Source organism: Melopsittacus undulatus, chromosome 3 (assembly GCF_012275295.1).
Source record: "Melopsittacus undulatus isolate bMelUnd1 chromosome 3, bMelUnd1.mat.Z, whole genome shotgun sequence".
NCBI classification, from domain to species: domain Eukaryota; kingdom Metazoa; phylum Chordata; class Aves; order Psittaciformes; family Psittaculidae; genus Melopsittacus; species Melopsittacus undulatus.
The window spans coordinates 7,391,282-7,404,323 of NC_047529.1; the positions used below are offsets into that span (position 1 = coordinate 7,391,282).

A 13,042-nucleotide genomic window follows, 5' to 3' on the forward strand; every position below is an offset into this window, starting at 1 on the left:
GAATTTGATTGGGATTTTCACTGGGAATTACACACACTGTATTCTCAACTGAAAATAAAGTTAATACCCATCATTCTCTGTGGTATTCTCTGGAAGATCAAACAGTTCCACAGGTCCTTTTTGCTCTTCCTCTTTCAACCTCTCTTTTCCAAACTCCGAAGGATAAATCTACAAATACAACATCACAGAAGTAAATTTTTAACTGTAGCAACATGATGTACACCAGCTAAGAAAAAATATCTTACCAAGCCTTTTAGACTTAATGGTTTTAACCTAGAATCAGTAATGGGTTCAGCTCCATAAACTTTAATATCCTCTTAATTTTAATTTACAGAAAAGACACTGGAATAAACAAACTGCCTGTTAAGAATGTGAGTATTTTGAGATACATGAAGAGCAGGAGCCCTAACTTCACTCATATCACTGTGGCCCTTTTGTCAGAAAAGGGGATCAGACTAACATTTCTCAGAAAGCTGGAGGCAGACACTAAAAATGGGAAAATATAATTTAACTGATCAGAATTTGACCAATTTATTAATAACTCAAAGGCAGCGAGAAACAAGAAGTGCAATGATAAAAGGGGCTGAGCATTTAGAAATAGGCACATTTAAGGCAGGGTTATCTATCACAAAGACCACTAAAAATGGAACTAGCCAAGGAAATGTAGTCTCCTCCTAGCAGAGTTTGAGAATTTCACTGTTAGTCCCAGAAAAACAGCACTTAGAGACAACCTCGTAAACACAAGAGGTTAACAGCTTCAGGTTCCAATTCTACTAAATACATGCCTGCTGCTGAAAAGCAGCACATTTATTAGATGGCAGGTTAAATTGCAACACAATTCGTAATTTATCATGTTAACATCTCATTTGGTTCTTCACAGAAATGTCTTACTTTGCTCTTAATTTGCTGTCTTTATCTTTTTTGAAACAGTAAAAGCCAGTTCTCCTTTTAGAAATCAGGTCTTACCTTAACAGAAAATACTGCTCCTCCTTTGGGCGTGAAAGAATTAAATAGAGCCAGCAAATCCTTTGCCTTCAACCTATCCCAATCCATATTACAAACCGCCAATCTACTCGTAATCTGAACAGAGAAAAAAAGGGCGTAAAATTCCTAGGTTTAATTCCCGATTGCCAGGGGGAATACAAAATCACAATTCCTTGGTAAAAATCAAAGTCAGCAACAAACTCCACTGAGAAAATAAAAGTAGCATTTTCCCCAAGACTTCTTTCACTCAAACAAGCAAAAACCAGAAGCAGCAATCACCAGGGCAGATAAAAAGGACATAAACAGCAAAGCATTGCAGAATGGACTGCTGCAATCTTAGGAGTGCAGCTACAACATCAGCACTCAGAATTTCATTACCATCATACAGCTAGTCACAACAGCAACTAGGATCACAGTCATGTAACAGTACTAGAGCATTGTGATTTCTTGTACACTAATAGTGCTCAGTTTTAAAGTCCTATTTCACTGTCGATTCTTCAACTTCTTAAAGCACAAGTTAAAAAATCAAATATTGAAAAAAAAGTTAAAAAAGTCAGTACTGAACAAAAGCAGTACTGTTTAAACTCTGTGATTTCCAAAAAGCTCAGTTCTGTTTGTTCTTTCACTTACACCCTTTGCTTACAAGGGAGGGGAAACATCAGTCAAATCTGCAAGTCCCATTCTCAGCCAATTTCATCATCCCTTGCATTCTGTAACTAAAAGGCTGAAAAAACTTCACAAAAGATACTTTCATGGTTTCCTAGGTGAAGGCCTATAATGCAGCATACATTTCTGATGTTCATAACAGCATATATTACTGAGTTTGTCATGTAGTAACTTCTCATGCACAAAGTATTGTTACCTCATCTCCACGAAGGGCATCTTTGTCTAGCTCACGCCATGAATGCTCTATCTCTGGCTCCTTTGGAAAGATGTCATTTAAATCCTCATCATCCTCTGAGCTCGTCTCAATGTTCCCTATCCCTCTAGCTAGATCAGGTCCACTATCACTTTCTTCATCATCTTCTGAATCACCATCTTCTTCCCCTATCTCCCCATCATCTTCTGGCTCCTCTTCCTCGCCTGTTTCTCCATCATCTTCTGGATCCTCTTCTTCCCCTGTTTCCTCATCATCTTCAGGCTCCTCTTCCTCTGATTCTGCATATTCATAACCATCACTTGCAGAAATATCTTCTGTGTATGCAGTCACTGAAAGAAAACGTGAGACATCTATTTTTATGTTGGAATTGCGTATAATCCTTTACAAAGACAAAAAAAAAGAACCTCTTTTATTTACCACAAAGATTTACAGAACCCCTGAAATGTGTAATGATGCAACAAATTACATCAGGAAGTGCCAACAACATAAATGATCGGTATCAGTTCTTCAGCTTGTCTAATCTAATCGCTCTTTAGGCCCACAACTGTATTATCAATGGCAAGTTCTAGTGAAATATTGTTCTGTTATTCTATTTAAATGTGTAGAATCAACAGGCAGAAATGAGATTTCAATAACATAGGCTACATGAATGTGCAAGCAATATAAAGAAAGTTTCTTTAAGTCATCTGTTCTTGCTAATACCTGTTTATATTAATGGCTTGATGTTGCCATCTTTATGCATTCAGTCTTCAAGCCTTGATATGCTCTAGCATTCATGGTATAAGAGCTTATATTTGCTATTCAGTTTGATAAATACAGCAGTCTATATACTACTATACATTTTCCTTCTTTAACCAACAACTTCAGCTCCAGCAATTAGGAGGACACAGAAGTTTGTAACCTTACTGAAGAGTCAGCACTGACAAAGAGCTGACTAACTCCAATTCTCCAGCAACACTGAATCTGTGTCAGTCAGCTATTTTATGACTGATCTTGCAAAAGTTCTTCCATGGATAAAACAACAACACCCAAGTAAATGTCATTTGAACAACTAACCTGATTCTTTGCTTTTTCCTCCTACAGAACTGTCCTTCTGGAGAGCTTTAACTGATTTAGTACCACTTGATTGTGAAGAGTTTTGCTTGTTTTGAATCGAATTTGATCTTCCTCCTGATGCATCTCCTTGCTTGTTTCCCCCTTTGTGTAAAAAGCCCTTGCTTCCCTGAGAGCCACCAATTTCCGTTGCAGTTTTCTTAGAGTCCTCTTTCAAGTTTAATTTAGCTGTCTTTTTTTGTTTTCCATCTGTAAGATTATTTAGCTTTGTCTCTGCTTCACACGTTTGGCCCACCCCTTGTCCGTCTGTCTGACCATCACCAAGCAGCTTTGCAGAATCTGCTTCTCCTTGACGTTTAGGCTTTTTCTTCTTTATTTTCTTTTTAGCACGTTCTTTACCATCACTTTCTGAAAGATCAGAGTCAGATTCTGACAGGGCATAAAACTTCCTGAGGTTCTCTGTGGAAGTATAGTTAACAGGACGTCCTCTTTTATCCACTGTATACTTCAGCTTAAACTTCTTGTCATGAAACATTGCTCTGAATCGCTTGTCAATCTTGATTTTACGCTCTTTTTCAGGCATCTCCCAAAACCTGGGATCCCTGGTAACACAGCTGAAGCGCCCATCGCTCAATATTTCCTGCTGGGAGGACATTTTTGATGCTGTTGAAGACTTGGACATCTACAGTATGGAAACAAAATGAAATAGTTATGATTAAAAAACTTGTTTAATGTAGATTTAGACACACAACAAAAAAAATTAACTAAGCAAACTCAGATTTCTAACCTATACCTAAAAAGCTCTTTACATTAAAAAATATGGCAATTTAAATGAGTTATAAATAATCCTGCAACTACCACAGTCTTGGCCACAAACACATCTGAGCTTCTTCAGATAATGAATATGTCACCTTTTTAGCTATAAGTTTACACTTGCTGCAGACAAAGCCTGAAGTGATTCCCCACCAGTCCCGAAACAGACCTCATGCAGTTTCACTGTAAGTCAGATCTCTGCCCTTTACTTTCCCCAGGACTTAGGTACATAGAATCACAATAGTATCAGCTAGGTTGGAAGACCCTTAACACCATCAAGTCCAACCAGTAATCCAGCACTGCCAAGTCCACCACTAAACCATACCACTCCTCATCCACATGGATTCTGAACACTTCCAGGGATGGTGACTCCAGCATTGCCCTGGACAGCCTGTTCGGACACCTGATCACTCTCCTGGTGAAGAAACTGTCCCTAAAATCCAACCTAAACCTCCCTTGGTGCAGCCTGAAGCTGTTTCCTCTTGTCCTATCACTTGTTACTTGGGAGAAGAGACTGACCCCACTTCATACAACCTTCTGTCAGGCAGTTATAGAGAGCAATAAGGTCATCCCTGAACCTTCTCTTCTTCAGAATAAACCCCCCAAGTCCCTCAGCCATTCCCCATCACACCTGTGCTCCAGGCCCTTCACAGGCTCCATTTCCTTTCTCTGAACCCGCTCCAGCACCTCAATATCTCTCTTTTAGTGAGGGGCCCTGAACTGAGCACAGGATTCGAGGTGCAGCCTCACCAGTGCTCAGTGCAAGGGACAATCACTGCCCTGGCCCTGCTGCCCACACCGGTGCTGATACAAACCAGGATGCTGTTGGCTTTCTTGGCTGCCTGGGCAAACTGCAAGCTCGCTCCCAGTTAAAGCTCCGATCAGAAACGCCGTCAGGTAGAGGACAAGCGTTTCGGCGAGCTCAGGCCGTTCTCACCAGCAGCTCCGGCGGAAGCAGCAGCGCTGCACCACCGCGGCTTTCCCCGAGGGCCCCGCTGCCCCCCACCAAGCCGGCTATGGCATCCTGCTCCCTCCCCTAGCCCAGCAGCGGGGAAAGCCCCACTGAGCGGCCCCGAAGACCGGCCCCGAAGACCGGCCCCACAGAGCGGGCCCACAGAGCGGGCCCCACAGAGCTGGCCCCACAGAGCTGGCCCCACAGAGCGGGCCCCACAGAGCGGGCCCCACAGAGCGGGCCCCACAGAGCGGGCCCCACAGAGCGGGCCCCACAGAGCGGGCCCCACAGAGCGGGCCCCACAGACCGGCCCCCACGGACCGGCCCCCACGGACCGGCCCCCACGGACCGGCCCCCACGGACCGGCCCCACAGACCGGCCCCCACAGACCGGCCCCACAGACCCTGCCCACAGCGCCCGGCCCGAGCCCACCAACCGTTAACGATCACCGCTGCTGCTGCTGCCTTCTCCTCACAACCCGGCCCCACGCTCCCACAGAACCCACAATGCCCCGCGCCCCACTTCCTACGGCGCTACGGCAGCCACAGCAGGACAAACCACTCCCGACCGATCAGACAGCGGTGGGGCTGCAGCGCGCATGCGCAGAGAGAGGACAAGCAACGAGCTGGGTGCCTTACTGCGCATGCGCTGGCCGTGTGCCTGAGGTGATGGCGGCTGTGGCCGTCGGGACGCGGTCGCTGGCAGGGTCCGGTGTCCCGGGCCTGTGGGGCAGCGGCTGCCGGCGGCTCTGGGCGCTGCCAGCAGGCCTCGCCGCTGCCGCTCCTCCTCCCGCTCCTCCTCCGTCGGGCTCGGGCGCTCTCAGCCCCTTCGACCGGCGGCTGAAGCGGAAGCAGAAGAACTGGGCGGCGCTGCAGGCCGAGCCCGGCAAGTGCGACTACCTGCGGGAGGAGGTACCGGGGCGGCCTCGGTATGGAGGCGGCGGGGCGCGGAGGGAGCTGCCCTGCAGCGCTGATCGGAGGGTTTCCCCCGTAGGTCGGCGGGAGGATAGCGGACAGGGTGTTTGACATCCCCAGGTAAGCCGCGCCGCGGGGCAGGCGGGCACCGCTCCCTGGCCCTCACACGCACCCGCAGGGTCACGGCTGAAGGAACAGGCGGTTGTTGTGAGCGCCTTTCTCTGAGGTGACCACGGGAGGGCGCTTAATGTGTTCAGTTCGGGAAGACATTGGGATATGGGTAGAAGAAACCTGATACAGTCTAAAACTTCACATAGTTTTAGTTTTATGGTGTTAAACCTATACTTTAGGACATTTCCGCTTGCTTTGGATGTTGGCTCTGGAAGAGGTTACATAGCGCAACATTTAACCAAGGTAATAGCTCTTCATATTGAAAAATGTGTACAATAAGTATGTATTTATTCCTTTGCTAATAGTTCTCTATTATAATTTAAATCAATCGTCTGAATTTTAATGAGTTAAGTCTACTCATATTTCAAATACAGCTCAAAGATGTGCCGTTTGTAGGTGTTATTCTGTACATATTGTATTAAAGATTAGACCAGTGGTAGTGCAAGGGAAGCCGTCAGTTGTGTAGTTGTTAACCTTTAGTTTTGAGTAGGGATATGTGTGCTTTTTCTAATCTGTTGAATGCACTTAGTTGTTAAAGGCAAGTATCCTTATGGAGACATTAAGCCAGAACAATTTACCCTTCATGAACTGCACTGTGGGTAAAGGCACTTCATTGATTGCTAATCTGTGGTTTATATTGACTGAACTTAGACCTAAAAACACAAAATGTGTTTTCTGTTACTGTTTCTATCTCAGCTATTAGTCAATGGGAAAAATTACTAAGTGCTATGTTAGGGGGAAATATGCTTTCTACTCTTATATAGAGTTTTAAACAAGTGTTGAAGAGATTCCTTATAACTCGTTATAAACTTGTGTAAGCATTCAGAAACATTGCTAATGTCAATTTATAAACAATTTAAATGTTTTATACACTTGTTAAATTTTCTTTCAGGACACAGTTGAAAAACTTGTTCAAGTTGATATTGCAGAGAACGCTTTAGTAAGTAGCTTTCTGAATGCTGATGTGCTTCAATTCCATAAAGCAGGAAAGCAGAAGTAGCAAGTTTCTGATGTTGTTTCTCTTGTAACCCAACATTAGAAAAATACTCTGGAATCTGAAGTCCCTACAGTCAGCGTTGTAGCTGATGAGGAAACCCTTCCTTTCAAAGAGAATACATTTGATCTTGTTGTTAGTAGCTTAAGGTAAGTGTTAATTTCTTTATAACTAATTTATTGGTTACAGATGTTAAATAATGTTCTTTTCAGAGTAAGTTTAAGAAAAAAACAAGAGGAAGATGAATAGTCCATTACTGCAGTAAGAAATGTACTTGCATAGTTAATAGGAGTATACATTACGAAAAAAATGCTATTCCTATGGTTCTTACTGGGGTTTTTTTTATTTGATTTCAAGACTCATAAAATCATAGAATAGTTAGGGTTGGAAAGGACCTTAAGATCATCTAATTCCCACCCATCTACCGTGGGCAGGGACACCTCGCACTAAACCATGTCACACAAGGCTCTGTCCAACCTGGCCTTGATTTCCATCAGGGATGGAGCATTCACAACCTCCCTGGGCAACCCATTCCAGTACCTCACCACCCTCACAGTAAAGAATTTCTTCCTTATATCCAATCTAAACTTCCTCTGTTTAAGTCTTAACCTATTACCCCTTGTCCTATCACTACAGTCTCTAATGAAGAGTCCCTCCCCAGCATCCTTATAGGCCCCCTTCAGATACTGGAAGGCTGCTATGAGTTCTCCATGCAGCCTTCTCTTCTCCAGGCTGAACAGCCCCAACTTTCTCAGCCTGTCTTCATATGGGAGGTGCTCCAGTCCCCTGATCATCCTCGTGGCCTCCTCTGGATTTGTTCCAACAGTTCCATATTCTTTTTATGTTGAGGACACCAGAACTGCACACAATACTTCAAGTGAGATCTCACAAAAGCAGAGCAGAGCAGAGGCGCAGGATCACCTCCTTTGACCTGCTCCTTTTGATGGAGCCCTGGATACCTGTATCTTCTCTCTTGCTTGCATTTTGACAGTCTTTCTCCAGGACTTGCATCTTCCCAGTTTCCAAGAAAAGCTATTTGTATAAATTTTTAGAACTTGAACAGCTTGAGGAATTGCTTTGTTGCTTTGGATTTTGAGGCATACTGAGATAATGTAACAATTACTTGCATGTTTAAAATGCAGTTATAAAATGTGTCTTTCATTTCAGTTTACACTGGGTGAATGACCTTCCCAAAGCTTTTAGAGAGGTAAGAAACTGGTTTTTAATACTAAAAGACAACACTTGACATTACTTTTTTTTCAGAGCATTCCATATTTCCAGGTTTTCTTTAAATAAAAGGCACAGAAATAGCTCCTGTTGTACACAAGTGATTTTTTTCCCCAATATTTTGGTAGTTTGAGGAGCATCAGTTAATATTTCTGCTTACTTAGTTTCTGAAATTAATTTGGAATAAGTGAGTCAACATGTTTGTATAATGTTTTATAGTCTCAACAGCTGAGATCATGGTAGCTAATGTAATCTGAGGTAATGCTAATGATGTTTAACATGTGTTAGCTCTTACTACTTGCCATGCAAGAGCTGTTTATGTTTTAACTTCTCCAGAACTGGTATATGGAATTTGTATAATTTTTATGTCTCATTTATTTTGAAATACAGCTTTAATCAAATAAAGGCTTTTTGATTTTGAAATGAACAAAATACTCATTGAGAGCAGAAAATGGAAACTGCTTCTGGAAGAATCTGATTTTTGATTATTTCAGCTACTTCTTGCGGGTGAAAACTTGTCTCAAATCTCTTTCTTTTTATTTTATGCTGGTTAGTCATTACTGTGCTTTTCTGCCTCCTGTTAAGAATAGGAGTACTTACAATTATGGAAATATTAGAAATCAGAAAGCCTTTAGTACTTTAAAAAAAAAAACTTGGAAAGAAAAGAAATATACCATTTACTCTGGAATTTAAGCATTCCCTGGAGTGTCAAATATATTTACCCCCACAGTAAAAATAACTGACACATTATAATGTCTCACAAAGGGGAGGGAGCAGGTTTTTTTGGCCAACTTTCAGCATCAGTGTTCATTTTTTACTTTGGGACTGCTAGCTTTAACTAAAGGAGACTGCCTTCAAATGCTTAATTTTCTTACCTCTTAATTAAAGGCTTCTTTACTAGTATAGAAAAGGTAGCTTGGTTAATACTTAATTGAAAACCAATTTAAGGGGATTTTTGTTTTAAATCAGGAAGGTAAGCTGTTGGAAGCTTTTGCTTTCTTGTTAGCCTGATCATGTAATACGGCTCTTCTGGATATCTAAACCAGGGATCATTGCCGATGCTTATAGAAACAACAAAGCATGAATTTAATTGGCCTTCTCAGTAGGAAAGAGGCTGGAACTTACAGACAAGAAAGCAGCTTGTCAACCTTGGTGGCTGAGTCCTAATGTTAAAAATAGACCTAGCATGTCTCTACCTTTATTGTAGACATAATATTGGGCATAATTAGACTATATTAGACATAATACAATGACCTTTCTCATGGCAGGGTGGATGGAACTATATGATCTTAAAGGTCCCTTCCAACCCAAACCATTCTATGATATGAAGAATTGCATTACTCTGTTCAGAAATGTGAAAATCACTACTGGAAACTAAGACCTCTGTTTCTCATAAGCCATTAAAAACTATTTTTGTTGCCCTCATCTGAGAAGGTAAAAGTAAGCAGAAGCTGTCTTGATCTACCTTATTTTCAAACTAACTGAGGATATTGTTTAAGGAGTATCCTGCTGAAAATAGTTTTACCCTAGATTTCCATGGTATGTTCAGTGGCTTCTGACAGCAAGAGTGATTTCTGTAGAGTCAGTCTTTCCTAAACACAAATAGTGTCTTTTCAGACAGATTATGTATCTCACAGTGTTACGAAAAGCTGCCTTGTGGAATACAGTCAATGTTAAAAGTCTGTTAAAATTAATATAATAACTAATTTTAAGTTAATTAAAAAAACCACTACAACCTAAGAATGCTTTAGTTACATAGGCTTAATAACGAAAACCATTCTGTATTTTGGTCTTTGTGGTAGATTCACCAAGTTCTTAAGCCGGATGGAGTATTCATTGGTGCAATGTTTGGAGGAGACACTCTATATGAGCTTCGTTGCTCTCTGCAGCTAGCAGAGCTGGAAAGAGAAGGAGGATTTTCTCCTCATGTATCACCGTTCACTGCTGTCTCTGATTTGGGACATCTGCTGTCGAGAGCTGGCTTTAACACACTGACTGTGGTAATTATAAATGAGAGCTGTTATTTACTAATGTCTTAGTAATGTAGTGCTTCCTTCTTCATGTCATGCACCTTGCTCAATAAGTCTCCGAAATAGCCTGAACTGCCTGTGTTCTCAGCTTCACCATGATTAATGAAACCAACTGAAGTGGATCATTGGCTAGTGGCCCAGTAGAATTTGGATTATGATCTTGGAGAAATGTCAGTGAATGTTAGACTTGCTTGAAAAACCTTTGGACACTTCTGCTGTTTCCTCTAAACCCAATAAGAAAATAATGGCATTTCAATTAAAAAATTGATTGCATTTGGGCTACTAAACAACTTTTAGAAATGTTAAGACAGTGTATTCTTCAGAGAAATACATGGTTTGAGCAGAAGTGGCAGATAGCTGCACTGAAGGGTAACATAATGCAACTCTTTTAGCTTGATATGCTCTAAAACTAAGCTTCTCAATTCTTTTAGGATACTGATGAAATTCAAGTCAACTACCCAGGGTTGTTTGAACTTATGGAAGACTTGCAAGGCAAGTATATTCTTTGTGAAAACAAAAATGTTTTCTTTATCAGTGATGCAGACACAGAAGGGTTTCACTGTGTGTTTCTTAAGTCCAAATGATAGAATAGATCCTCTAAATAAAGTCATCTGTCTAGATGACCTTTCAAGGTCATCTGGTCCTCCCCCTCCACCATGAACAACTAGGGCAGGTTGCTTAGAGCCCTGTCCAGCCTGACCTCAAACACTACCAGGGATGGAGCATCCACAGCTTCTCTGGGCATCTTGTGCCAGTGTTTCACCACCCTCATCATAAGAAACTTCTTTCTTAAAGAAATATAACTGAATTTTAAATAAAGCTTATTGTTACAATAAAAGCATTACTTCTTTTTCCCCGATCTCCTGTGAGTCAGGAGATTATCCCTATCAGCAGATTTGTGTTGGGAAGCAGAAGTCAAAAGATTTGCTACTTTGTGGTCTGCTATGAATTTTCTGCTTCTCTTGTATTCCCATTCTTTGAGAGCCTGTTCATAGTAAGTAGCTGAAAAGCCCTGCAAGGGAGACAGAAGCATATATCCCACATACCAACTTTTCCTGTGAGCCTTCTTAATTATCAGGACATTCAGGAAAGTGCTCTGGAATGAGAATAAATATACCCTCAAATTGGAGTCTGCTGATGAACATGAGATGCTTAACTTTTGTAATTGCATTTGTCATGGATTGTAAAGTAGTCATTCATATGCGATTAGTTGTTAACTTCCAGGGCAGCTTAGGGTATCTTCTTGCTCTAGATCAGCTGCTGTTTAGAGTAGTTCCTTAATGAAAATAAAACTTCCATTCTCTTCAGAAACATTCAGATGCAGGAAGTGATTAAAGAGATTAGAATTATGGTTATTTCATTTGTTATTGAAAATCTTACGGGCTGGCAATTTTGATCCCTATCTGTTAAAAGGTGTGTAGGTGGTGTCTGAATAAACACTTGTGCTTAAAACTTACAAATAAAATATACTAGAATATATAAATTTATACTAGAAAACCATAGAAAACCTATGACTGTAGACTTGGGCTGAAGAAGTCATAAACTGGAATAATTCCTAACAATGCAAACTGTAAATTGCAAAGCATTGGCATTAAAAGGTTTGGATTCTTATAGGTAAGAAACTAACCTAATTATTTACAATATGTTCTCTCTTACAGTGATATTCAGAGGATTCTATATTTACTCTGGTTTAGTATAAGTCTGTCATAGGTGCATGACACTTAACTCATGGCATATACCGTATCTTCTTTTTCTTAAAGCTAACACATATTTTTAGGTATGGGGGAGAGTAATTGCTCTTGGAATAGAAAACCTCTGCTACACAGGGACACAATGTTAGCAGCTGCTGCAATATACCAAGGTAAGTATTTGAGATGTAATAAATTACTGAAATTACTTAACTTTTTTTTTTGTCTCTTTTTCTGACCTCTCTGTAGGGGAAAAAAAGGCAACAGCATTTTGGAGTAGAACAAAATGCCATAATTGTACAGGTATTTTTAACCTAAATTATCATGACAGGATTTGAACTATGGGGTGCACCAGTATGAGATATTTTTATTGTCCCAAATCTTTCACTGAGAGTCATTATGATGAATATGTTATACTTGGTTCTAATGTTCTGAGAACTAAGGATTTCTTAGAACTAATACTCTGTGTCCCTTTTTTAACTCACTCCTCTCCTGCCCTAACAGAAATGTATGGAAATAGTGATGGCTCAGTACCTGCCACGTTTCAGATCTTCTACATGATTGGCTGGAAATTCCATGAATCACAGGTAATGTGATGCTGAACTGTTCTGTATTTGAAGATACTTTTGTAATTACTGATGCTTTAAAAGCTTTTTGTAAAAAATAAACTTAAAATCAGCCCTATCTTTTTTTTCTTCTTTTTTCCTTAGGCAAAACCAGCCAAGAGAGGCTCTGCAACAGTTTCATTTGGAGATCTGTCAAAATTAGGTGGATTTGTATCAAGAGAAAAGAAATGATTTTCATCAAAATAATAGTTGTCTTGAAGCTGCTATAAAACTTCTCATTGCAGATAGTCTTCACTTGAGCTTATTTTGTGATAACATTCTGAACTGATGATTATCTGCACACAGCAGGAGTTTTTTGTTTTGTACTGCCTATGCTACAACATCAGCTGTGTAAAATTATGTTAATTTCTTGTTTCTAGAGAAATATTTGAGCAGTATTCAAAGAATAAATGCTCTCCTAACTTTGGATTAAATTACTGTTGTCAAATGTAATGCTTCTTCCAGCATTTCAGTATCACAGACTGCGCCAGGTATGATTTGCAAGTCTTGCGTGTATTTCACCCTGCGTGTTTTTAAGTATTCATAAAAGATGGTAGATCATAATAAAGAGTTGTACTTATAAGACATCGTGTAAGAGAAAATACCTACAAATACACAAATCTAAATTATTATGGGCTTTATGAGTTAGAAATTATGGGTAAGAAGTTACTGTCAGTTACTGTTTGAAATTTGAATGTTTGAGTTGTGTATAAGGAAATGGTTAAGTAAGC

At 40.7% G+C, this 13,042-nt stretch overlaps 2 protein-coding genes across 4 annotated transcripts in view; one reads left to right on the forward strand and one right to left on the reverse strand.

The window, feature by feature from the left end:
• The window catches only part of ESF1 (ESF1 nucleolar pre-rRNA processing protein homolog), a 29,937-nt gene extending 24,775 nt beyond the window's left edge, over positions 1-5,162 (reverse strand). The window contains exons 1-5 of the mRNA XM_034061177.1: positions 5,119-5,162; positions 2,921-3,599; positions 1,847-2,193; positions 967-1,080; positions 68-168 (exon numbers count right to left, since the gene is read on the reverse strand). Of these exons, the coding sequence (XP_033917068.1) occupies positions 68-168; positions 967-1,080; positions 1,847-2,193; positions 2,921-3,599 (1,241 nt within the window). The 5' untranslated portion in view covers positions 5,119-5,162. The remainder of the gene's footprint in view (positions 1-67; positions 169-966; positions 1,081-1,846; positions 2,194-2,920; positions 3,600-5,118) is intronic.
• Positions 5,163-5,341: 179 nt separating this feature from the next.
• On the forward strand, positions 5,342-12,745 carry NDUFAF5 (NADH:ubiquinone oxidoreductase complex assembly factor 5). Of its 3 annotated transcripts, XM_034061268.1 has the most exons (11): positions 5,342-5,593; positions 5,676-5,716; positions 5,947-6,010; positions 6,660-6,707; positions 6,807-6,910; positions 7,929-7,968; positions 9,791-9,988; positions 10,450-10,510; positions 11,796-11,879; positions 12,211-12,293; positions 12,417-12,745. In XM_034061268.1, exons 1-11 carry the CDS (start codon positions 5,351-5,353, stop codon positions 12,501-12,503), a joined length of 1,053 nt encoding a protein of 350 aa, XP_033917159.1. In that variant the 5' UTR covers positions 5,342-5,350; the 3' UTR covers positions 12,504-12,745. The 3 variants fall into 3 exon arrangements, 2 of the variants coding, with proteins under 2 accessions (XP_033917159.1, XP_033917160.1); XR_004549513.1 differs by lacking the exon at positions 12,417-12,745 and having other exon boundaries at positions 11,779-11,879; positions 12,211-12,272; XM_034061269.1 differs by lacking the exon at positions 5,676-5,716 and having other exon boundaries at positions 5,538-5,593.
• Positions 12,746-13,042: the final 297 nt, after the last annotated feature.